The sequence below is a fragment of the Peromyscus maniculatus genome, chromosome 7, assembly GCF_049852395.1.
Source record: "Peromyscus maniculatus bairdii isolate BWxNUB_F1_BW_parent chromosome 7, HU_Pman_BW_mat_3.1, whole genome shotgun sequence".
NCBI lineage: Eukaryota > Metazoa > Chordata > Mammalia > Rodentia > Cricetidae > Peromyscus > Peromyscus maniculatus.
In genome coordinates, this window is record NC_134858.1 from 103,154,050 (window position 1) to 103,181,650 (window position 27,601).

The 27,601-nt window shown below is 41.9% G+C and overlaps 1 protein-coding gene across 3 annotated transcripts in view; it reads right to left on the bottom strand.

The window, feature by feature from the left end:
- Nek11 (NIMA related kinase 11) overlaps positions 1-27,601 on the bottom strand; it is a 237,712-nt gene that overhangs the window by 77,761 nt on the left and 132,350 nt on the right. For all 3 annotated transcript variants that reach the window (XM_076576970.1, XM_016002174.3, XM_076576971.1), the window contains one exon: positions 535-695. In XM_076576970.1, the coding sequence (XP_076433085.1) occupies positions 535-695 (161 nt within the window). The remainder of the gene's footprint in view (positions 1-534; positions 696-27,601) is intronic.

Consider the following 27,601-nt stretch of genomic DNA (forward strand, 5'->3'; position numbering starts at 1 on the left):
GCTCTACTACTGGAGCATCTATGCAGAGAGACCCAGCACTGCATGAAAAGATGGCCCCTTGGAGGCTACATTGCAAGAAGCTAGAAAGAACATTCTCCATTTTCAGAATCTCTAAATCCTAACTCCAAAATGGAATCAATCTCTAATGTAAGTACATTTGTACTTACATTAAATTTGTAAAACAGACTAAAAATATGATTACAGGCAGGAAAGTGATAAAATATCCCCTGTCCCTGTGAAAGAGACACCTGCAGCACTTACTGGGCAGTGTAAAGAGGAACTCCTCAGTGGGCAGATGCTGCAGTGTGCATCACAGCCTGCCCTTTCCCTGGTCAGAGTCTGCTCATTTCATGGGGTCTACCTGCCCCAAGCCCTGTAAATGAAAGACTTATTACATGGAGCCAGTAGAGAGTTTCTGGTACTCCTAAACTTCCTGATACCAACTCCAGGTTCAAGACTTCCTCTGCTCTTTCTTAGCCCAAGTCCAGTCAGCACCTCGGACAGCAACATCTCTCTGGCTGGAGCAGGAGGTACCTGTTGGTTTGCTCTGTAAGCAGGCGGGGCTCCTCTGTCCCTCATTTCTGGCTCTGCTCCTGAGAACACCATTTCTTCCTCCTGTTCCTCACTCTCCTCAGAACAGGAATCAAATACATCAGCATAATACTCTTCAGCAACAAGTGGGTCTTCTGGGATCCCTGAAATAGAGAATAAGCAACAATTGCAGTCATTGAAGTCCTAACGCGGTGAGCTGGGTCCCTGGTGTGTCCTCAGAGACCAGCACTGACAAAGCTTCCTTGCAGCACAGTGCTGACTCTTAGTTTCCTGAAAGTATCCGCTAGATATAATCAGCACTTGGCAAAATTAACCCAGTAGAAAGAGGGACACTAACCTTTGAAGTTAGGAGAACAAAACCATGGGACAAGAGTAAATGAGCTCCTTTGTAGCTTTTACATGAGTCCTTATTAAAAACTAAGGTGTCAGGAGAAAAACAAAGATGAGAGACCACAGCAAGGTCTTGTTATGCAACACACAAAACTTTGTAGCTGAGACAGTGGGAAGGAGACTGTGTTAATATTCTTCTGGAAGTTTCTTTTAAGAAAAAGGAAAGGAAAGGAAGAAAATGCCTGTAGTGAGACAAAATAAGATGGACAGGATGAAAACAATGACATTTGGCCAAACTGAGGAAGATATCACAACTCTTTTCTAAGAGGCTCTGGATTCAGGTTTTCAAATGGAGTTTGCTATGGTGGGCTATATTCACACCCATATTAAGCGTTTATTTAAAAGAAAAAAGGAAAGGGAAGATTATCTGTGTAAACTGATTTTAATAACCCAAGTTACTTGGCAGGGCATCACTAGTGACTAAAACAGAGCTGGTGCCTATAAGAATATCAACAAAGAAAGGCCAAGAGTGGGTTCCAGGGGCACAACATCCTAAACTCTAATCCACCAATGAGGACTAGCAATAGACAAATATCCCCCCCAGGGGAGATTACATAATGATACTCTACTGCAAGCCGGAGTAGGCTTTGCACCACTCTGACTTATAAACAGAATTACTGTTCTTACTTGTAACACAGAGTACTGTTTTTTTTTTTTTTTTTTTTTTTTTTTAATCCATTGTTACTGTTTTCTATCTGGCGGGGAATTGTGGCATTCAGGGTCAGAGGATTGGGGAAGTGTGGCATTCAGGGTCAGAGGATTGCAGTCTGACTCAACCTCTGCCTACTTGTATATAAAACTCTGGGCAAGATGCTTCCATTTACAGAGCTCAGGTTTTGTCAGTAAAACTACCATAAGGGTACTCTAGCCATGCAACCAGGAGACCCCATAATAAGCTACTTATGAAAGCATCTGTGCACACGGAAATGTCACAGAACTTCCACCCAATTTCTATACCTGTAAAAAAAATGGGATTTTTATTAACTGACTCTAGGATCTTTTGAAATAGAACACTAGCTGTAGACTTCCCAGCAAAAGAAGACTTAAAAATTTAAAATTACACTTCATCTTTTGGGAGTTTTTGGCACACCGCTGTATGCATGTAGAGGTGAGATGTCAATGTGTGTGGGGCAGCTCTCTCCTTCCACCATGTAGGGCCTGGAGATCAAAGCCCATCATAGGCTCCCCTGCTGAGCTATCAGGCCAGTTCCCAAAGGAAGACTTTACAATCTTCTCGTTATCTACACTTTCTCTGCAAAAAGCAAGAGGCTACAAAATGAGATCAAAATTAGCTCAATGGCAAAAATTCTATATATTCCCAACAGTCTTTGATGGTTCTTAGGGTAGGACTTATCGCTCTGTCACCTCAACCCCGCCAGGGTGAGCTGCGCCACAGCATGAGACACACATGAGAATCAAAATCTGCCAGAGGATCTTGGGCTTCACCACCAAGTAGCCTGTGATGAGAGACTGGTGGGCAGAACCACATGCTTCCCACATAACTCCCCCTTTGCTCCTTCCCCCCCACACCCTGAACCCCATCTCTCTGTCAGAACTATCTGTTCTCTCATTCCCTCCTCCTTCCCCTGCTTCCCAAATCTCTCCACCTCCTTTATGGTTATTTATCCGTTCACTTTTTCATATTTCCCCCTTCTGCTCCCCCCATTCTCATCTCTCCTTTACCTCCTTTGCTTTCAAATTTGAATTATGACACAGTAAAGATTATTTGCATCATTGTCCAGTTCGCAGGAGTGTGCCTATATCATGTACACACTTAAAATCTTTAGGATTAAAACAGAATTTCCAGGAATAAAGACTTATCTACTCAAACTACATGTGACATTCTGGTATTTTCCATGCTGGTCAGTATTTCAAAATGCTGTTTGCAACTCACAAACAGTGACTTCTCAGTTCACAGCTTGAAACACACTGGTTTAGAATGGTGGCTTCTGCATCAAAAAGATCCTCATGTATGTCAACACTAACAGTGGTTCCACAACACTGGGTACCAACTTAACTTTGTGCATTTAGGTTTTCTCATCTATAAAACATAGATGATTATCTGCTTCTGGGATTATTGTAATAATCAATAGTATAACAGAAACAAGGTATTATGCACCATGTTATGGTACTTTAATCAATTAACATCAGCTGCTATCAAAGCTGTATAATGTGGCAAAATCTTAATTTTGCCTGTTAATACCCAACACCAGGAAGAACTATATCAGGCAATCATAATTATATACCAAATGTGAAATGTTCATTATTTTAAATATAATCAGTCGGTATGGATTTTCAGAACTGACTCAAAGGCACAGTAAGAAATGATGTCCCAATGGCTTTCTTTCTGCTGGCCTCCACAGGGACACAAGGATACTTCATTTCCTCCCATCGTTTGCCTGGTCCACAAAGGCCTCTGAGTTCTCTTCAAATAGCTCAGGAAGACGTGGGATCCTATGGTGAAAGGCCAGCTAGTCAAATTGCAGACTTCACAGATTATATGGTCTTTATTACAGTTATCAGTATTGACTGCAATATCAAATATTTGATATCAATATTCAAATGAAGAGTGTGGCTGTGTTTCCACAAACCTGGCCAGGTCATATCTGTACCACCCGGGCATTTTTCTCTTGCAACAAAACAAAACGTTTCCCTCTTCCCATAACAGGGTTCACTGTGCACCAAGAGCCCTGGTTCCTTACCCTCTCAGACCTATGATCTAAGAAGGAAAAGAATGATCACAGGGCCAGATTTATGCTCCCTGTGTGTGATTCGTGGGACAGACTGGGATGGCTCTGTCTGCGGTGTCTCCTGAGTACACTGCACTACCTTGGTGCTGCTTAGAAACGGAATTGTTTTCAAAAGAGAAAATCAAAACAAATGTAAGCCTGCTTCAACTGTGTTTGTCAAGCTGCGTGGTTTTTTGTAGTGAGCCCAATTTGAAGCCTCGTTCAGCTAAGGCTCATTTCTCCTGTCACTGAGGGAAAAACAGACTGTGATAAATAGCTTTAATTTCCTCACACCCCGAAGTCAGCCTCATAACAGATGCAACTGGAATGGCATTCCAGATTTCTTCTATGCTGGGTGGGCAGAAACGGGGCATACTTATGAAGGAATCCAATAATGGTTGCCCAAGCTTGGACACCAGTGTTACAAATCCATACTGGATGGAAAGAGAAGCTATTACCTAGTTCCACAGAAAGGGTGGCCTTTGTCAGATCCTTCAGTCAAGACCCAGATAAATCCCTTCTAAGATGACTGAGTACTGGGGTCACCTATAGAACTCGCTAATTAACACACAGTAGCACTAGGTCCCAACCCCCCAAAATGCTGATTTGGTAGTTCTGGGTAGCACCTGAGAGTGCTTATTTATTTATTCAATGTGTATGTGCGTGCGTGCATGTGTGTGTGTGTGTGTGTGTGTGTGTGTGTGTGTGTGTGTGTGTGTGTGTGTGTGTGTGTGTGCCTGCACACGTGCACATATGTGCAGGTAACTTCCAAGACCAGAAGCTGCTGGATGCCTTGGAGAAGGAGTTAATAGTTGGCTGTGTGTCACACAACATGGGTGCTGGGAACTGAACTCTGGAACTCTGCAAGATCAACAAACACTCTTAATCACTGAATCATTTCTCCAGCCCCACAATTTACATTTCTAAGAAGTTCCAAGCTGATGTGGATGCTGCTAGTATAGAGGCCACTCCCAAGAACTATCACTCAAATAAAAGTTATATCTTATGCTGCACAGAATCACTTTGATCTACACTAGCTCTACATCTTCTGGTCTTTGTATGTTAAAGACAAAACATGAACAGAAACCAACTACTTTAGAAGAGCTAAAACTGGGCTGTTAGTGGTCTCAGTTGCTTTCTGATCTCTATGGTGATATAAATAGTGAGACTGTCCTGACATTGTTAACAGGGACACAGAATCAAATGAGGAGCAGCCCAAAGTTAGTCTTTATGTCAAACACTGTGCAGTTTTAAAGGCATGCTCACAACTACTACTCCATCATTGCATTCACATTAGACCAGATGATGTTTTTTGACCATTGCTCAGATAAGGAAAGTGAGGGCTCAGACAGGCTAGTAACCAGAGAAAGGTCACACAGATGCATGCACCATGAACATGAAACTAGAATGTAAATAACCTGAACCCTACTTCTGGGTTACTGCCATTTTACAGTGAATAAGGAATTTTCATCTTTGCTGCTAAACCCACTTTAAAGTCATGACTGTCCCCCAAAAGTCCTGAAAGACACTGACAATGAGGTGCAGGGTTTGGGCTCGAGAGAAAGAACCTGGCTCTTACATATGCCAGCCGGTCATTTCACGGGAGCAGAGAAGAGTAAGTGCCGGAGCCTCATTCAGACTCAACCCAGCTCTCACTTCGCTATTTGGGACGAGCTCAGATTTGGATGTGTATCGGAACCATCTAGAGATCTTGTTAAAACAGCCCTCCCCCAAGCATTTCTAATTCAGCAGGCCCAGGTAAGGCCTAAGATTCTGCACTGGTGGTGATGCTACCAACACAGAGAAGAAAGACTGTCATCCTGGGCTCTGGAGGAGAAACTGGCACCAAGGTGATGGATGTGTTAAATAAAAGCATCTCTGTCATTTCATTCATTATTAGACCAGATCACTTCTAAAGTGATCAGATAGACATTACAGCCATAGTTCTCAACCTCCCTAATGCTGAGACCCTTTAATAACCTCCATGTTATGGGGACCCCCAACCATAAAATTATCTTCACTGCTACTTCATAACTGTAATTGTGCTGTTGTTATGAATCACAATATAAATATCTGTGTTTTCCAATGGTCTTTGGGGGTCATGAGCCACAGGTTGAGAACCACTGCATTATAGCATTTTTTTTTTTTCTTAAAGAGCCAGTTTTCCTGAATGTTGTTTCCGTCTAAATCAAGGAAGGGTCTTCTTAAAAGCTTGTGTGTATGTGTGTGTGTGTGTGTGTGTGTGTGTGTGTGTGTGTGTGTGTGTGTGTGTATGCACACTCACACATGTGTGTGCATGTAGGGTGTTTATGTGTGGGCACACATTGTGCAGGTGCACGTGGAAGTGAAAGGTTGGACTCCGTTGTCTTCCTCGATGGCATCCTGCTTCCTTGCTGAGACAGTCTTGCTGAACCTGGAGCTGGCTGACTCGGCTAGTCTAGCTTGTCCCAGGGATCTTTGTGCCTTCACTTCTGGAACCCTGGGATGGACTACAGGCAGGCCATCCTGTCTACTTGGCTTTTATGAGTGCTGGAGACCCAAACTCCAGTCCTCACACTTGCTGAGGACTCTCTGAGCCATCTCACCAGCCTAAGTATAGATGTTTAGAAGGACAGTCTCACCTCTCATTCTCCCAAATGACAGTCTCACCTCTCATTCTCCCAAATGACAGTCTGCTCACCTCTCATTCTCCCGAATGACTCCAACCACTGGTATGCCCTCACCAAATTTGTGTGGCAGACTTTCCAGAGAGGCTATCGAAGAGTAGACCTTAGAACAGCACCTATAGCATCACCTTAGATCTCAGCAGAAATAAAAGTTCTACAGTCTCCAACCCTGGCCTGTTGAGTTAGGACAATGTGTACTGGGAACATAGCTCAATGGTACAGCACTTACCTACCATGTGTAGAGCTCTGGGTTCAACCCCCAGTACCATAAAAAATAATTTATTTTAACAGCCCCCCAGGTGAGCCTAATGCACACTAATTCAGCACAATCTGTCACTTAATGTTTGCTCAAATGAAAATAATTTCCCTAAAAATCCATGAGCCCAGAAGGACAGAGTCCATGCCTGTCATATTAACTGGCAACTCCCAACACATGGCTCAAGAAAGACACCCAAAGACACTTCTTGAATAAAGGAGTCCAGAGATCTCTAAAGGGTATGGGCTTATGAACTACACTGTAGCATCACACTCAAAGGCTTTCAGAATCTTTGCTGGGGCAGTAGAAGAGGAGGAAGGAAATGCTAGAGCCCCACATCCACTCCATCTCTTCTTCTTTGGCATGTTCTGAATTTGTCAGATGTTAAGAGTTTGGATATTAAATGTTCCCCCTAAGGTTCATGTGTTGGAGGCTTGGTGCCCAGCCCACAAAGCTAATGGAAAGCAGTGTAATTTCTAATGTGCGGCATCCTGTGACAGGTCTCAGGTCAATGGAGGCATATTCTCCAAAGACATAATGGTTCCACAGTCTCTCCCTTCCTCTTCCATTCCACTGCCATGAGGTGAATGGCTCTGTCCTGTCACACACGCTCCCAATACGATGTGCTGCCTCTCCATGGGTTCGAAACCATAGCAAAGACTGGCCATAGGTCGAACTTTCCAAAATTGTGAGCCAGAATAAAGAAAAAAGTCCTTGTGACTTGACCATCTCATGTATTTGTGACAACAACAGTGTGGCACTTTGAATAGAAACGGCCCCTGCAGGCTCATATCCTCAAATGTGTGGTCATAAGAGGGAGGCCCTACTTGGCAGGGATTGGGAGGCATGGCCTCGGAGAGGGTGTGGCCTTGTTGTAGGAAGTGTGTCACTGGGGGTGGGCTTCAGGGTTTCAAATGCTCAAACCAGGCCCAGCGCCTTGCTCTTCCTGCTGTCCACTGATCAGGATGCAGAACGCTCAGCTATCTCTCCAGCATCATGCCTGATTGCATGCTGCCACGTTCCCTGCCATCATTAATGGACTAAACCTCCAAACCAGTAAACCAGCCCAATTAAATATATTCCTTTACAGGATTTCCACGGTCATGGTTCTCTTCACGGCAACAGAACACTGACTCAGGCAAAGAGTGAGCTGCCGAGCACATTTTCATATACATTTCACACCCCCATCCCACAGGCCCGCCAAGTTCAAGGCCTCAGCCAGAGTTACCCTAGAGTATGATTCCACTCACTAGTAGACTGCAGAGTTCTCCAGGTGCTTCTGACATCTCTCAGGGGCAGGTGTCTAGCTGATGCGTAGGCTGAGTCATCATTATCCGTGGAGAAAAGCACCACAGCTAGAAACAAACATTTCCCAGACAGAAGTAACCCGTCTGGTGGACTCCACTATAGTGAAAATGTATCCCCAACCCCAGTCCTTCATTCTCTCCACAGCCAATGGAGCACTCAGTGTCCCACCCCCTGAGAATGCACAGCTTCCCTCGAACAACCTGAAGAAAAAAACTCCAAGCCTTGCTGATTTACTAAAGGTATTTTTATCAACTTCTAAACTTCACACTAATGTTGGTTTATTTTTCCTTTTCAGTTTTTGCAAACCATCTCTCCCCTGCTGTGAACCATGAGATGGTTCTTCAGGCTATTTGGTGAGTCATCAGCTGGGCATAGGACTCTGTTCTCAGGGTGTCCTCATTCCTGATAGCGGCCATTAGAATTACTCATGGGGTGCAGAAGCCACAGAGAATGAAGGGCCCACTGTAATAAAGCAGGCATCATTTCTTCTCTTGGTGAGCCCGCCTTTTACTGACGCTGTGGGTCCACTGTAGAAGTCCCAGAGAGGCAGTTACTCCACACTCCAAATGGCTGCTGCCTCTGTATTTCATTACAAAGAGCCCTTTTCTGGGCCTGTGGGAAGGGACTGCAATTTTCAATCACCATAACATTTAGCAGGCCTGGTGCTTGCGGCAGCACATTTGCTAAGGAACAGTTTAGACTGATGTACAGTCCAGGGGAGAATGTGGGTAGCCCCGAGTGAGACGAACAGGCTCATAGGCTGAGGGAGAAATGCATGCTCCACACACCTTTGAACACCCAGCTCTGCAAAGCCCCCCACTCCCACCTCCATGGTCTTACACAGTGGGCTGCAAATCTTGCGGCCAACACCAGCTCTTCTAGGACCCCTCACTGCCAGCAGAACGCAGTACAGGGCCATGCTCAACATCGGGCTGCATGGCCAGCCCTGCTTTATTTTTCTATTTCTAGGGCCTCGCGGACACTTCCCACATAGACCTTGGCTTTGCACTGGAACTGAACCCTCCGTGCTTGCCTCTGCACGCATCTCTTGCTTTCCAGCTCCAGTCCTTAGATGTGCTACTCCTTCTAGAACTTTCCTATCGGAATGGTAGCCACCAGCCAATGTGGCTACTTCAATTAAAATTATTTAAGTTCAATGGCAGAGCAGTCACAACAACTACATTCCATGTGCTCAGTCGGTGATCACGAGGACAGGATTTTAGGGTATTTCCACCAGCATTGAGGGTGATTCTCTGAACAGCACTGCTGTAGAAGGTCCAGTCTCTCCTGCTCCCCCTGCTAGTCAACAGCTCTTATTTTCGCACTGGGGTGTGTTTACTTCACCGTTCTTACCTTCCGTCTTCCCAGGCCAGCATACCACCCACCATCACCAGTTCCAACCCCCTGCAGAGGAATAGCAAGGCCCAGGCCCAGCACTGGACTCGGTAGGGGGAGATGGTGGCTCCATTCCATGCCAGCCCTGGGCCACACTGAAGAAGTCACCATATGGACCCCTCGAGCCTCTGAGATGCTTTCTCTACCTCCTTTTACAGAGTATCTACACAAAGATCTTTGGTAGATGATGGATCCCACCCTCCGCCTCAGGGAAAGTCCTGCTGGAGATGACCTGCCACATGGCATGACAGCGATCAAGCGCTCATCCCTGTCAAGCTCACCAAGTGCACACAGAACAAACGTCAAATGCAGGTGGTCCCTTTCCAGCGCTGGGGCTGGGGGCGGGCTAACAGCTGCTTGGTTTCCCATCTCTTCCATCTTTCTCCCCCCACGTATCGAGCTCTAGGTGAGCACCCTGACCTTTTCTAAAATAAACCCTCAAAACTGGGGCTAAAATTAACCACGCTGATTAGCTTAGCCTACAGCATCACACATGAGACTGTGAAAAGAAATGATTTTCTTAGCCAAAATGCATATTCATGACCCTTTCAGTATGGAGGGCTAAATTAAGTAAGTATGGTACCTTTTATACACATATAGGACAGCAGTTCTACCACTTTATTCAAAGTGACATCCCTACATTTGATCGAGTTCACTAAGGGCTCTCCATCCTCCCTGAACACACAGGAAGGATGGGAGGGGAGGGAGGAAGAGAGAGAAAGGGAGGGGGCTTCGTGATGGTTTTGGAAATAGGTCTCCTGTTAGCTCTAGAGTCTGATTCTTATGTGTCAAATTGATTCTCCCTTAGGCAAAACTACAACATTTCTCTGAACTTTTCTTTTTGCTTCGGAGAGCAAAAGTCAAAATAACTGGGTAAAATTTGTCTTTTCTCCACCCGATTCAGGGAAAAGAGTAAGAGCTAGGATATCCACTCTCTCAGGGGAAATACAGGAGATTTCTCAGTGGCCCTAAAGGAGTGGGCACAATGGCTGTGTGCCATTTGCTGGCACATGACACTTACTTCTGAGACTTTAGGCAGCTGGGTTAAGTTCCCTGGGCCTTAGATGTCTCATCTATAGCATGGGGCTTGGCAGTCTAAAACTCAGAGTTTGAAACTAGATGATCAAAGGGCATTCTTCTGCTCCAAGTCACAATAATCCGTGGCTGTCCCTCTGGGCTTTTACAGCAGAACACTGTAGAGTATGTGGTTTAAACTACAGAAGGAATTATTTGCCACAACCATGGAGCCCAGGAAGTCCAAGATTAAGGGGCTGTCAGACAGGTATCTGGTGAGGGTAGTTGTCATTTTTAGACTGGCCTCCCCCTCTTATATTCTCACATGATAGGAAGCAGAGAGACAGAAAGCAAGCTATCTTGTGTCTCTATTTACAAAGATACTAATATCATCAAGAGGGTGACCTGTCCACCTCCTGAAGCTCTACCTGTAAACAGAACCCACTGGGGAACAGGAGGGGACACAGTGTGCATCTCATTTCAAACAGTATGCAGAAAGTCACCTGGGGCTTGGTAAAATTTGGACTCATGCATCTTTGACATGTCTGAGGTGATGCAGACGCTGCTGCCCCAACCAGCCACACTGTGGGTAGCAAACAAACAAACCACTGCTTTCTACTCCTGGCCAAAGAAACATTTGTCTGGAAACAGGAGTAAAACTAACACTTACACAAAGTTTAACATTTGACATTGTTACAGACTAAGGCTTCCCCCTCCTATGTCACTCTGGCTGTGTGTACTCATTAACAGTTTCTTTCACATACATGAAGTGTGTTTGGCATAGAGAGAGCCAGCTAGGATTGTGAACCAGCTAGGATTCCGTTTTGATGAAACCCTGGGTCCATTCTCTCTCTTTTCCACTTGTTTCCTAGAAAACTTGTCTGGCACTGGCAGGTCCTCTGCTAACTCACCAGCTGGAGGCAGAAAGAAACCACCAGAAGAGACTTGCTGGTGTAGGACATTCTCAGTTCACCCATATGAAAACTTAACACACAAGATGGACAGGGATCACAAAGGAATATACAGAGGGAACCTGCTGCATGGAGAGCGTGGGTATGACACTCTGGAAAATTCTCCTTATCACGCACATCAATTAAGGCACACATTTCTGATTGAATTAGAACTCCCTGTCATAAGGCTGGTATTTGCCTTTTTGTGGCTTGGTGAACTGTTCAGCTTTGTTGGATTGTTCCTATCTGGCTTCTCAACTGACTCTGCCGTTACACACCTCCACTAAGAACAGATAAGGGGCACAGTGCATCTTGCCCTCTGCCCTAAGTGTGCCTCAACTTCTCACCCAGAACCACATCTCCAACTGCTTCTTGCTCTTGACTCTCGGACTAACTCTCTCATGGCTGATCTATCATTTACATCTTGGTTTGCCCAAAGGATTTCAACCCAGCTCAAATTAATCTTCAGTTCACTTTTCATCAAGCCTACACAGCCCAGAATCTCAGTGAGCTCAGCACAGTGAATGCCCACCATCCCTCCTTCTGGTCTCCCCTCTCCTTCCTGATTTGGGTCCAACTCTTTACATATTGACTCTACTTGATCAGCCGGTGTTTACTGAATCTTAGTTCATGCTTAGCTGACAATTTCCCCCCGAGAAACCAGCACCCACAATTGAAAACAACGTTGACATCATGGACTCCAGAGCCCTCCCCACTGGTATTCTACTCCTCAGTCCCTCTGAGTATTTGTGCACTGCCCTGACTGCATGCCACAAACAACAACAGAGCCTAGGGCATGCCTACTGATTTGCATCAAATTTTGTTCATAAACAGTGATGCTAAGTCATCCACTAGAAAATTAATTTTTTCTTCATTAATAAGTAAGGAGAAATAGATATGGCTTACATTTGCATGCTAATAGTGCTAAAGGGTGTTATTTCAGTGGCGTTGAAGCCAAGTTTCAGAAGGGGGAAGGAGAATGTCTTGGAAGCAAATGTCTTCCCTCATTTACATTTTCCAGGGCTGCCAGCGTCCACCCATATGTTCAGAACACAAAGGCAACAGGCAGGAAAGAGCTTAGGCCAGGGCTCAGCAAACTGCAGCCTGCAGGTCACCTCTGTACCCCACACTTCTGCACACCACATCTGTGGAAATCGGTCACAGCATGTGTCCTCTGCTGCTGCTTTCTCTCACCATCCAGAAGGGCAATAGCAGAGCTGAGTAACGGTGACAGAGGTGCACGTTACAAAGCCCAAAATTTACTATTCACTGTGGAAGGAAGCCTGCAAACCCCACACAACAAGTAGCTACTTGTGGTGGTATTCTAATTGTACTGAAATGTGATTTTGATTGTATGTTAATAAATAAAGTTGCCTGGGGTTCAGAGCTATTAGAGCCATAGACAGAGTGTGGTGGTGGTGGTGGTGGTGGTGGTGGTGGTGGTGGTGGTGGTGGTGGTGGTGGTGGTGGTGGCACACGCCTTTAATCCCATAGATCTCTGTGTGTTCAGGGATACAGCCAGCATTGGAGACATATGCCTTTAAGACCTAGGGGGCTGTACATTCAGACAATGACGAGGCAGTCACGTGTTTGGGTTGACAACCAATGAGAAGGCAGAATGACTAGAAAAATGACTTACACACAGGAAATAGCTCTCTTTCGGGAAGCTGGGACACAGCAGGAGGAAGGGTGAGATTTTAGCTCTGAGTTCTGACCTCTTGGCTTTCTCTTTTACATTGTTTCTGTGTTTCTTATTTAATAAGACGGTTGGTTACATCTACAGCTACTGATGCGGACTACTTACTGTATGTGAACCACGGAGTTGGAAGCAGCCTTTTGTTTGAATCCCTGACTGCTTCCAGATCATCCATCCATAGTAAGGTTGGAAATACCACAGCATTTTGTCAGCTGAAATTCTCTCCCCAAATGCCACACCCCTCTGTGGTAAAAATTTTACAGGGTGACTGGCTCATTATAACTTTTGTATTTGTAGAGAGCCAGGTTGCTGCAGGTCCAGAGCCGAATTATATTGGGCCATTTGAGCCCCCTAAATAGCTATGGCCTGTCCCTATGTGTGACCTAACAGCCTTGGAACTATTAGGGAAAGCCCTTTGGAATGTACAAACATCATTTAGCTTCCACCAACACTAAGAGTCACCAGCTAACTTCTGAGGCCTTATAACAGAGGTTTCCCTGCACTGTTCCACCTCACCTGTCTAATATTTCCACCAAAGTACTTTAAAAATGCCTTGATTTGTAATGCTCTTTGTCCTGTTACCACTAAAAGCTTCATGAAATTGGTACCACATCAGAACATGGCATGTGGGATAAGTTAAATCTGTGTTCTCAGGACTTGGTCAACTCATATTCAGCTCCAGAATAAATTACTGCTCTTGCTTTGAGGTGAGAGCTGTGTCTCCACATCAACTTCATGGCCAGTGAAGTTCAAACTCCTCATGGTGAAATTGAGGCCCTTACCCCTGAGAAAAGCTGAACTCACTCTGGACCCAAAGAGCAAACTCAAGGAGAAGGACAACAGTTTTAGCATCCAACCTCAGCTTAACAAGGTAAGTTCTGCTCAAATACTTCCCATTGACAGACACCTCCCTGAAGCCATTCATGGACAGAGGACAAAAGCCTATGTGAGGCTAGCTGGACCTGTGATCAGGTGACAAGTCTTCATCCACTGATTTGCAGGGATATAAGAAAGCTTTCTTTTCACCTAGGACCTTGAGTAGGAAAAGACAAAACTCCAAATGTGAACTGTGCTTAACTTGATATTTTATACCCGTTACAGTAGGATTTCATGAGAAATCTACATTAAGTTGCTCTGGAGCAGGTACACAGGATGCCTAGCAGAAAAGAAGGAAGAGCGGTTCTTATAACCATTTAATGTTTGTTGAGAGAGAACTCTCTTCTCCAAACACTGCTGCAGTAGACACACAGGGGCACATCTGCAAAGACACGGGCATGCTGTTCTTGATGAGGACGCACCCTGAGGAAAGTGTCACTGGGGGATTCCGTTGATGTTAACATGAATGTGCTTACACAGACTAAAGTGGACTCAGTGTGGTATCATTTTATGGACCATCATCATGTACGTGGTCTGTAGGTGGCAGAGGACTGTGTCTCTGGAAGATAAGCTACTACAGTGGGTCTAGACATTTTGATCAGAACTCTACTCCCAGCTAACTGCACAGCCTGTGCTCTCATTAAATCCACTAAAGTGCTAACCCCTGAGCTAAACCTGTGTGTGATCACAAGGTCATCACATCCACCCCTTGTCAACCTGACACCCAAATGCCTCACCTTAAACCATAACATCCTGTCCCTGACCTCCAAAGCTCATGTCACTTCATACTATAAAATATTTCCAGCCCATCTCCAAGAATGCCCATGCTCTTAACAGCTCCAGTGATGTTAGAAGTCCAAGTTTATGACCTCCTTTGATACTTGAGCAAATGGTTAGATGTGAAGCACTGTAAAAGCAAAAATAAAGTTATACATTTCCAAAGTACAATTACTCAGAATAAAAATCCCATTCCAAAGAGGGGGGATGGGTGATAAAAACAAGGAGGAATGGGACCAAAGCAAGACAGAAAAACACTGAATCCTATAGCTCCATATCCAATATGACTAAGGGTCATAGCAATGTGATGTGAGTTCCAAGGGGCCTAGGTAGCCCTTCCCTTGTTCTTGCTGTCTACAACCCATGTGATCTGTTCCTCAGGCCAAAGTCTTCTTGGGTAGACATTGCAAACACTGGCATCTCCATCTCATCTGGGTCTCCACTGAAGCCCTGGCTTTACATTCACATCTCGACACATCACCTTCTCAGAGACTACCTGCCATGACTCTGGCACACATTCCTTGGCCTGTGGAACCTCCATGACCTCATGCATTTTGCATTCTGTATTCCTGAAAACCAGCATCATGTGGACAACACTAAGGTCTACTGCCAGCTTGAGCAGATGCCAAGCACTCGTAGATCATGGCTGCTTTGTCCTCTGAGTGCCAGAGTGGATGTGCATGGAATAATAAATCCTGGAGAAACAGATTTTTAGGCAGTCCTGTGAAAGCAAGATGCCTTGGAGAGTCTCTCCTCTCAAGAAGGTATCTTTCAAGTAAGTTTACTCATTCATATTCTTGAGCCAGCAGTTGGTAGAATCTGACTAATATCTGACTGAGCTGATGCAAAGGATCTGGCTGCCTTGTAATGTCTTTGACCTCTCCAGCAGATGCACCTTCCTCGGCGTCAACTTTAAGGATGCTCCTTTTCTGGCAAATGTCACAGTTTTCAAATTTTCAGCTCTGCTTTTTGTTCCAAATTCTCACTATAAACCTGGCTACAAGTATCCTGCAATACCCATATGACAGCCTACAGAGTAGCTGCCTCAGATTCTCCTCTACCAGATAAGCTGGTGTAGGTGGAGATTTTCTGTGTCCCAGCAGTTGCTCCTAAATAACCACAAGAGACTTAATAGTAATTATAAATTCTCAGCAGATAGCTCAGGCTTGTCTCCAGTCAGTTCTTACAGCTTAAATTAACCCATTTCTATTAATCTGTGTGCTTTCCCAAGGCTCGTTTACTTCATCTATGAATTGTCCATATTGCTTCTTTCACATAGGCTCTCAACTCCTCCGAATCTGCCCTCCTTCTTCCCAGTGTTCTCTCCGCCCCACAAATTCTGCCTAGCTATTGGCCAATCAGCCTTTTATTAACAATGAGAGTAACGCATTTTCATAGTACAAAAGGATTATTCCACAGCAAGTTAGTCCACCACTTTAAAACCCAGCTTCTACAGTCTTGATAAAAACAAGCAAATTATTTACCAGAATGTAGCATGCATGGCTTCAAGCCCAATTCTGAACAGAAGCCTCACTTCCATCTGAAGCTCTGCGAGCACAGTTGTGACTGCCTGCATTCCTATCAGCATCTGACTCTGGAGCTTCAACGAAATCAGTCATTAAGCTCTGATTATAGCATTCCAGGGATTTTCTGGCACACATCTCCAAACTCTTCCAAATTCCTACCACAAATTAGTTCTAAAAGTCTCTAAACCTCTTCTTCAGGAACAGTCACACCAACTGAGCTATATACTGAGGTCATACAAGGCTCAAAAGAACCTTTTACTGACTTTTTATAAAGATTGACTAGAGTTGTAAATAAAATGATATCAGATCAAGAAGTTAGGCCAGTACTAATTCAGTCTTTGGCTTTTGATAATGCTAATTTAGAATGCAAAAAGATAATTGTGCCTTTAAAGGTCAGATCAGAACCCATAGAGGAACTACAGTTATAAGTCTTTGATAGGAGAGGTAATTTCCAAAGGTATGAAGAAACATCAAAGTGTCAAACATCATAATTGTGATAAACCAGGCCATATAAGAAGAAATTGTACACAGGACACTCATAGAAACAATGCTTCTTCTAGGAATGATCCAAACAGGAGACCCCAACCATCTGGATTATGCAGAAGATGTGGCAAAGGCCAACATTGGACCAACAAATGCAGAGCAACAAGAGACATACAAGGCAACCCTTTACAATCAGGAAACCCTTGGGAGGGGGGGCTTTTGCAGGCCTCCCCAAAACAAATGTGGTCTAGTCATTTCTAGTCACTGTGGAGGAAACTCCTTCCCAGGACAATTAAATAATCCAGTGCCTAACATAAAAAAACAATACTGCACTGGATGATAGATTAGCTTTGATAGATGAATAAAAAATTCCAAGAAAATCCATTAAACAATATTTTGGCAGACTTCCATAAATGAACAAAGAGCAAAGCTAAGGTACAAATAAATAACCTTATACTTGAAGGTTTACTGGACACAGGTATGAATGTGACTATAATTACACCAGAATCATGGCATCCTTATTGGCCTCTTCAGGAGGTAGACATTCAGTTCCTAGGGATTGTAATTCTATCTCAGGTAAAACAAAGCATGAGATGGGTTGAATGCATAGGGCCAGAAGGACAGCTAGGAAGGCTGAGGCCATACATGGCTAATGTAGCTGTGAATCTATGGGGCCATGATCTGCTACAACAATGGAATACCCAGATTAATATTCCTCCAATCTCAGAAGTGGACCATAAACCAATTCATATTTCTGGGAATAAGATTATAAGACACTATAAAAAAACCAGACACCAACCATTCAGGCTATACATAAACAGGGCTCAACAGCTATTGAACGCTCAGAGGTACCAATGGCCCCACCCTTAAAATGGCTAACTGATAAACCTGTCTGGGTTGGGCAGTGGCCTATGACAAAAGAGAAGCTACAGGCCTTAGAACAGCTGGTCCAGGAGCAGTTAAATGCTCAATATACTGAAGAATCTTGCTTGCTTGCTTGCTTGCTTGCTTGCTTGCTTGCTTGCTTGCTTGCTTGCTTGCTTGCTTGCACTTCCTGTTTACTCAGGTAATACTATTTTCCTTCTCAGGTCTTGGATGGTGGAGACTGAATCTGGTGGTGTGAAGCAATGTAGGACTGGTTCTCAGCCTTCCAGGACTCTGTGATGGATTTGCCTTATTCTGTGTTAGTGAGTTGTTTCCCTAAATATAATTCTTCAATAAATAGTCCCTTAACAGTTATCTGTGGACTTTCTGCATTAGAAAGCATTTGTCTTACAGTTCTGCACCCCTGAAGAGAGTTGGTACTCTCTGACTTTCAGAGTTTTGTTCATTTCTACTAATTCTATACTGGTGTCTCCGTGTGTATTTTAGTTTTCAGCTCCTTGGTTTACTCACTGTGGATTACAGGTTGGAGACTTCTTCCCATACACTGGAGATGTCTTGCTTTGTCACTACAGGTCAGCAGTGGCTTTGGCACTTTTCTGAAAAATCATTTCTCATTTTTCTCTCTGGGTTCTTCTAAGAATACAGACGTCTGTGCTTGTCTGAAGTTTAATATGATTAACAATATGTATCTTTCTTTCATTAATTTTTTCCACTTGGCATTTGTACATTTCTTAAATTTATATAATGTTATCTACCATCAATTCTAGACATTTTTATCTATTCCTTCTTCACTGTTTCTTCTCGAGACTCCATCAATCATTTAAATTTCACTATACCCTCCATGCATTTTCCTTTTCTTTTGTAAAGCTCGTGTATTGCCTCTTCACATTTTCATCTCCAGTTCATTTCTTTCTGCTTCCACTATATTTAACCTGCTATTAAACTCATTTATAGGGTTGTAAATTTCAATGCACTGCATTTTAATGTCTATATGCTTTATAATTCTAATATGTGATATCTTCATGGTGTTTGGCGTTCTAAAAATGCACTGCAGTGTTTGCTTATTTAAACACAAGAAACACTATTGCTTTACAGGTTGTGTCAGTTTCAATGTGTGGGAGCTGTGTAACCTGGCTGCAGCATGGTCCAGTCTAGAGGAAACCTGCTGCATCCTCAGCCTACACTATCAGAAGGACCCCGCTGTGTTTTATAACACACCATATTCAATTTACATTTAGTTTTTCTTATTAATCCTCTCACTCATCTTCTATAATGTTGCATTCCATATGGGGCAGGGATTTTTAAAACCACTATGTCAGCAACAACCACAAAAGCACTCTACATCCAATCCTTTAGGAATCATTAAGTCAAGAAAGAATCAACCCACTATTCAGCATTCCAGAAAAAACACGTCCCTGTGGTATTCAGCCATTTATAACAGTGAAGCCAACACAAAATGGCCCCATGGAAAAGGAAGGAGTTTAATAAAAATATTAATTATTTTGAAATGAAGATTTTCCTTAAAATTATGTCATTTTAGCAAAAATGTATAAATAATCCTGTTTTCCTCCACACTTTGGCTAACAATGTATATTCCCAGTCTTATAAATATTTGTTGTTTTATAAAATATGACATATCAAAATGTGGAAATTTTCTATTGATTAAATAATTAGCAAGGTCAAACCACTATTAATCATTTGTGGTAGTGGTGATTTTCTTTGCTCATATTTTTTTCTGTTGGATTGTTCTCAAATTTTCTATTTATTTATGAAAATATATATGAAGTATTACATTTTATATATTACAAAGTATATTATAAGAATTGAAAATATTTTCTTAACCTGATATGTCTCATTTTATTACATCTTTTACTTTATAGATATAGTAAAAAAAATTGTATCTATATTCACAATCCTGCATGTCTTATGAGTTTATGTCACAAAGTAAATTTTATTTTATAATCTTACAAATAAATAAAAAACATCACATACCAAAATTAACTGGACCCAAAGCATCTATAACCCAATGAATGTCTATACAGTTAGAGTAGGCATTTGGAGTGGGAGATGTAGAGCTTCACATTAAATTTTACACTTTCAATATTAAATGTATTTTATGTATCCACCACCAAAACAAAAAAGAACCCTCCAGGACAGACTTAGAACTAGGAAAAAATCAGTCTTTTATCCTTTTGTAACTTGTGCCTATAACCTGCATTCAGTCCTCCTTCAACCCCTTATGTCTGCCTTTCTTGTTCTCCCTTCTTCATATTATACTGCAACACCATGTACATTTGTTTACACATAGGAATGCACTATTGGCTAGATTTCATATGAAGGAGAACATTCAATAGTGTACATTCTGAAACATCCATTTTCCTGCAGATTTTTAAACCTTCATTTTGCTCTAGTGCTGAGTAGCATTCACATATATATTTTTCATTGCCCATTCACCTGTTGATGGACAACTAGATTCTTTCCAATTCTTTGCTATAGTGAATAAAGCAGCAATAGACATGCGGCGGGGGGGGGGTTACAAATCTCTCTATGATACGGTGCGGAGTTCTCGGGGTCTATGTCCAGGAGTTAAGTAGTGTGGTCATGAGGTAGTTCTAGTTATATTTTTTGAGAAATATAGAAATAGATTTCCACAATGGCTGTATTAATGTGCACTCCCACAAAGAGTGAGTACGTGTCCCTTTCTCTCCACATGCTCTCCAACACTTGTCAAATTGTTGATGATAGCTATTCTGATTAGGGTGAGGTGGGATTCGCAAAGTACTTTTAATTTGCATTTCCCTGATGGCTGGGGACACTGAACACTTTTAAAAATAGTTACTGTCCATTTGTGTTTCTTTTTTCTCTTTGAAAACTGACTGTGCAGTTCATTCGCTGATTGGCACTTTTATTCCCTTGGTATTCATTTTCTGTGTCATAATTATAAAGAAATTTCATATTCTAAGATTAAAAAATTATTCTCCAATACATTACTTCATTATTTAATGTTCTATACTTTTACATTTTCAATTTACTATAACTTATTTATTTAAGTAGGAAGCTACCCCTTTTCAAAGGGAATTTTTTCAACATCACTTACTTAAATACATCTCCTTTTACTAAATGAAATTATATATTTTTCTATAATAAATTTACATGCACACTGGGCACATGTCTGGGTTCATCATTTACTACCATACCTTCCTAGAGAGTCTTATGGTATTTTAAAGATACTTAGGAGTTTTATATCACAGTAGAATCTAGACATATTTTTAATCATCATGTTCTCATTTTAGTTATTACCATAAAGATACAGTTACTACCATCATTTTAACTTGCAAAGGGATTTTAATACTTATCATACATAAGTCACCAAATCCATATGAAATGTCTGTTTTCACACATTCATTTGTATATAATCATTTGCTGGCACACATTAATTGTGCATGTTAGGATCAAATCACAGAGACTCACATGAAACTCGAAGGCAATGGGCTACATAAAACTTCTTAAATATGTATGTATATATTTTAAATATATAGTGCATGTATATGTTGTGTATTTTAATTACACATACTATGGGTATACCAACAACTGTTCTCTGAAGGAAAAGACAAGAGTTCCAGCATCAGCTAGCTGAACCACTCCAGGGAGTACATTCCCATCATCTATTTGGTCACTGATGTTCTGCAGTACACAACAGGCATAACTGTGTGCAGTGGCCCTGGTGGTGCCAATACAAGTGAGAATAGCATGTAGGATCTTGTTTCTATCTGTAGTTCAAGGGAGAACGAGCTGACATTTAAATTGGGGGCTGGAGAATGGATAAGCATAAGTACATGGTGGGATCACGAGACTTCAGAAGAACAAGCCCTTTAAATAGTGAGAAAGAGGTGGGCACATCAAGGATTAAGGGGAAAAGCTGGTGAGGCTGAACATCTATAAGGATTGTTAGACGAGACAGTCATTCTGGTCCTTAATGATGAAACTGAGCTAGCCGGTTCCACTACAACCTGGATGAATTGCTGCATGGCATGGGCTGAGATGATAAGTTGAGGATCGGAGTAAGGAAGCAGGGGACATTGTAGATATTAATGTATCTTTATCTTTCACCTATTCACAAGATTCCATTTTACAACTGGCAGTGCTGAGGCCTGATCTTATGCAACTCAGCTGGTATTGGGATGGCTGGACTCAACCTCTGATCTTATACCTATGTCATGAGTCTCAATGTACTGCATTGCTTTCTTTGCTTGATGTTTACAATATTAAAAAGAAAAAAAGTAAAATCCCTGAGGCTGGGTAGATGCATGCAACTCTATGATAAGTAGGATGAAAATTTCTTAAGGAAATAAAAGAGAAATTATTTCATTTACAAATACTATGGCTTCTTCTATTTAAACTATTTTGAAATTGAGATAAATGAAAATGGGACTGGACACATGTTCAGAGCTGGACAGAGATGCTTAAGGCCCTGGGTTCAATCCTAATCACAGCAAACATAAGCGAGCATATAAATCACAATAAATATATAAGGAAATGACTATTAAGAATAATGGGGAGGAGAAATATTAGCAACAGTAAAATAAGAAGGTGTGAGCCAATCCAGACCCCAGGGTCTCGATTAGCCAGGTTCTAGCCAGGTAGCCCCAGGGGACCCCACAGGAGCTGATCCATCCAGACACTGGAGAGACGAGAGGAGCAGCAAGAAATACAGGTTCCAGACTGATGGTATTTTTGTTGATCACCCAACTAGAATTGTGTTTATTCCATCTGCACATTAAATGCATTTTCCAAAATGCACCTATTTTTTCATAAGCTATTCAACTAAAAATAATTTCATACCTTCCCAAGAGAGAATTAAAAAAAAAAAAACAGGAATGAATTCATTTAAGACTATTACTGGATAAGCTAAAATAAGGATATTTGTGTGTTCACTTTATCAATGCTGACATAGAACAATGCATCTAAAGACACTCTCTGAAGGGACAGACACATGTCACCATCACCACCCCTTCGAGCATCTGAAGGGTCCATCTCCACAATGAGGAAGGCTGAAAACAAACCAGCTATAATGTATTGGCTTTACTTGCTGATGCTATGTCTCTTCAAGGTTGTTTACTTGAGAATTTGAAGAGTAATGGTACAAAAGACATAACCAGATAATTTGCATCTTACATGAGATTCCTTGAGGATAAAAAGTGCTGTGCCTAGCAAATGTTGGAGCTGGGCATTTGGTAGTTGATTTAGAAACTCTAAAACTCTTTGGGAGAGATAGGTAAGTCAAGGAACCATTTCACCACATAATTATCCCTGTAGGAGACCCCCTCAAACAATTTCAAGATCTTGCAGCTACCTACTTAGCACATACAATGAAGTCAATGAGAACATAAAGTGCACCATCACAGTAAGACTGCACATTTTTATGACCACTACAATAATATCAGCAACATTAATTTTGCTTATTAATGATTTCACACCCATGAAATTTAAATAAGCAGAGCTTTTACCTTAGAACACCCTGTTCATAAAATGGGCTCCTACTGCTCCATTATCCTTCTCTGGATTATTAAAAATTGTTTAACAGAGCAGTATGAGTAGAGAAATTATTCATGATCTCCTGGAATATTTAATACTGCCTCTTTTAGTGTCTCCACTTTGTGCCTAGAGCAGCAGTTCTCAAAGAGTGGTCCAGGGACCCCTGGGAGTTCCTGAGATGCTTCAAGCAGGGAGTCTAAACCTTTAATATTTCATAGCATCTGCCCTTTTCAAGCTTCTGGAGTGAGTAGAGCTTCCCAGAGACTATACAGCTACAAAATGACAAAGGCCCAAACACAAAGCAGCTGCCTTCTATTTGAGTAGCTATTAAGAATTTGAAATGTATAAAATAACAATTCTCAATTTATTTTTAATTTTGGAAAACACACTTAATTTTAATAAGATATATGCTATCTCTGTTAACATGTAATAGGCTTACTGCTCTTACTTTAAAATGACTGCTTTGCATGTGTAATGCATGTGTATGGGGGCATGAGTGTTGTGCATGCCCATTTATGCATGTGGAGGCCAGAGTTCTTTATCAGATGTCTTTCTCAATCACCCACCACTGTATTTTCTGAGACAGGGTCTCTCACAGAACCTGGAGCTCACTAGTTCAGCTAGTCTGGCTAGTTAGCAAGCTTCAGGCCTCTGCCTGGCTCCATTCTACCTCAGTGCTGAGGTTACAGATGCCTGTAACCATGCCCAGCATTGTGTTCAGGTGATGGAGATATGAACTCTGGTCCTAATGCTTCTGATTAAGCAATTCACCAACTAAGCTATCTTCCTAGCCCTGAAGGACTGTGTTTTGTTTTGTTTTAGTTTTTGAGGTCTCAATTTCTCTATCTGACATAGTATATATCTATATTAGAAGAAAGAGGAGGAGGAAGCTCAGTCGTGCTCTGAATAATTTTTAAAGAGTGTAAAGGTGTCCTAGGACAAAAATGCTTGAAAAATGCTAATCTAGAGCTCATTCGACAGCCAGGGACAAGGGGATCACTTTGTTCAAGAGATCCAGGTCAACATCAGTAGCAAACTAGCACATGAACATCAAGTGCCCCCACATGACACTCAGAAGGACACAGTGTCAGATCCATGGTCATCTTACCCAGAAGACATAATAATGAGAAAATGCCTTACAGAGAATTTACAAAATATGTGGTGAGTTCCCACTCAAAATGCCAAGGCCACAAAAGATAATGAGGGAATGCCCTGGATTAGAAGAGACCAAGGGGATATAATTAAAAACAATGCAAAATCCTCAACTGGACCCTAGAATAGCAGATGTGGGGCATAGTAGGAGGGTGACATAAAATCTATCATTGTACTTGAGTTGTTTGTATCACTTTGGTATTACTTGTCAGTTTTGGATGGTGTACAAGGCCCATGAAGGATGTTAACTAGGGACATACAGAAAAATGCTGTTTCTTTCTTTTTTTAAGTTTTTTGGAGTCCAAACTTTCAAATTGAAAAAGTGCTTCTCTCAGCCCTAATCAGAGAAGCTTCTTTTTGTAGCAGATGGCAATTTGAACAGAGACTTGCAACTGGTCAACACACAAAGAACAAGAGATATTGACTGGAAGTTTTAAACCATCTGTAGATAGTGACTACTGAATTATACAGGACCATTCTAGACAACTTCCTCCTCCTGTCTACTCCTTCAGTCTGCACTATTAGTAGGCTCTGGTGTGATGATTAATCCCCACTGTCAACTTGATGAAATCCAAATCACTTGAGAGACAGGCCTCTGGGAATGCCTATGGAGATTATTTCAATCAGTTTCATTGAGATGGGAAGACCTGTCCACTGTAGGTGGCACCCTAGACTGGTCCTGAACTATGTAAATAGTAGAGAGGAGATGAGAAGCAGCATCCATCATGCTCTGTTCCATACTGGAGAGGACATGACAAGTTGCTTCAAGTTCCTGCTGTCTTGACTTCCCACAATGACCCTTGGGCTGTGGCCAAAATCAACCTTTTCTCCCTTAAATTGCTCTTGTCAAAGAGTAGTTTATCACCAAGACACGAGAGGATCAGTTAGAAATGCATATTCCCAGGCTCTATCTAGATTGACTCATGCAGAAGGTCTAGGGAATGAGGCTATGTCAGAGGCATGCTGGTAAAGGTTGAGTGACTCATTATTAAGGGAAGAGAAACTGTAACAGATAGCCTCGGGCACACTATGATTGGTTTCAAGTCACTCATGTGATATCACTTAACACAAGATTGGAAACAGAAGTATCCACCAGGACCTGCCAGTGTCCACATACCACCAGGCCATCCATGTGCTTCAGCAAGCATTCAAGGCAGTTCTGCTGCACAGGATAGAACCAGAGTCTAAGATACCAGATGCCACGTAATTGTGTAAATCTCCACAAGAGCTTTAGGTAAGTATCCCAGTTAGAAAGCCTGTACTCAAACACATAAACAAGGTTGCCTGGGTACCAGGTCATTAAGATTATTTTCCTCTGGGAAACAAGACTGAGCCTCAGATTTTAAGGTAGAAGGTCATATCTATCCCAAATTCCTTTCAAGCAGCCATTTCATATCTTCCATCTTGATAAGATGAATGCTGTCACAGGCCTAATCCACTCCATGAGCAGTCCAAAACACAAGCAACACCAGCACTCTAACCACAATTCTATCTCTTTCTCTCCCACTTAAGGAGTGGGGATTATGTTATTACAATTAAAATGGTCTAGAGTTGGCTACAATTACTTTAAAGAAAAATCTCTCACATCTAGTCAACATTCTAGCATGAATGGAAGGTGCAGGAGCCCTCACCCCTATAGCAGAGGAGTTATTCACAGTTGACGGCTAGAAGATGGGGGAGTCCGCATTCTTTATGGGCATGGGCCCTGGTACATTGACCCTGCTCCATTGGGTAGCCCTATAACCATGTACACATGAGCAGCACTTAATAGATTCAGAGGGTTATTTTTTCAAAAGAGGACATGAAGTTAGGAGGAAGATGTGGTGGCATTCAGGAGGATTTGTAGTGGAGAATGGGATATGTATACGATCAAAATACATCAAGTGCCCAAAGAATTAAATTATTATAATAAAAAATAAAATTTTCTTACAAATCATAAAGCATCTAAATATACTGTATAACTTTGTGATGCACAGTAACAAAAAGTACCATTTTGAATATGTTTTCATCAATTCTAGGGTATGCTCTTCTTTTGTATAAATATGATTTGTCTATCTCAATAGATTTGTGATATGAATCAAATATGAAAACTATGCATGTGAAATCATTTCTAGAATATTCTAATACCAGGTATACTTCCAAAGGAAGCAAAATCCCATCCTCATTTGAATGGAGCATCAACTTTTCCCTATCTTAGAAATCTATACTGTGGGAAAGGAGATTCCCCAAGTCTCTTCATTCTCTAAGCAAAGGAGAAAATAATAGAGGAGATTCCAAGACGAATAGCTAAAGGCAGGGGGCCACTTGTGCATATGGCCTCTGAGGTGAAAAAAATATATATCAAGATATAGGGCAAATCATCAACTACATTATAAACCCAGAGCAGAGAGTTCCATCAAAATAACTGCATGAGTTGACTGAATATTTCCATTGCAAAGAACCTACCAAGCTTTGCATTTTTATCTGATGATTTGCCCTAAATCCCAAATGAGACTCCAGTGGGAAAGCTGGTGTACATTCTTGCTCTTATTATACTCCTTAGCACAAAATACATTTGCATTTATAATGCATTTAGAGAAAGTAGCTGAATTTTTATCTGTCGGTGTATGGACTCCAGATGGCTGGCAAAGGCACGTCCTTTAAAGAGCTCTGTTCCAAGTTTTGCACTGGCCATAACGAGGACATCATTGACCCTTGAGTAGGAGCACACTCTGTAGACAGGCTTTCCTGGCTTGGATTGCTGCTCTGCCAGCTCTGCCCCACACACCTGCAGGGACCTGGTATGAGTCCTGGGTTCTGTCCAAGGTCCTGACAAAGAAAAAGATTTTTCTTGGTGCTAAACTAATTGGCCCAAATAGACATCTTTATGACTACAATTTGATAAGTAGAACCAACCATGATAAGTGAGTTTCTATTTTTCAGGAGTTAAAAAAATCAGAAAAAAATATTTTGTTACAGATTATGCTTAACTCACAAGGGAAGACATTAAAGAGTTATAGTCACATTTCTGTGTGATTAAAAGCATCCATGATAATTTCAAAAGTTTTATGTGGAACTTGAGAAAACATGAATCTTGCCTTCACATTGATCACACTTCTTTCATGGAAGGTTACTGAGTGCCTTCTATGACTCAAGCCCTATGTTTAGCTTACAGTCCTCATTAACCCTTGAAATTTTTGCATTATTATTATTCCCATTATACAGACGAGAACACTTAACCTTAAAAAACTTTTTCCCATGTTCCACATAGGTTGTAAGTGGTAAAAATTAACAACAATGAAAAGAGACAAAATGAGAAAAAATATCTGGCTTCCAACCTCTTTTCAGAACACTAGTAGCTTTTATTCTGGGGGAGGGCACGAGAAAACTCTATGGGTAGTCTAGGTTTCAGGAATTCTCACTTTGAACATA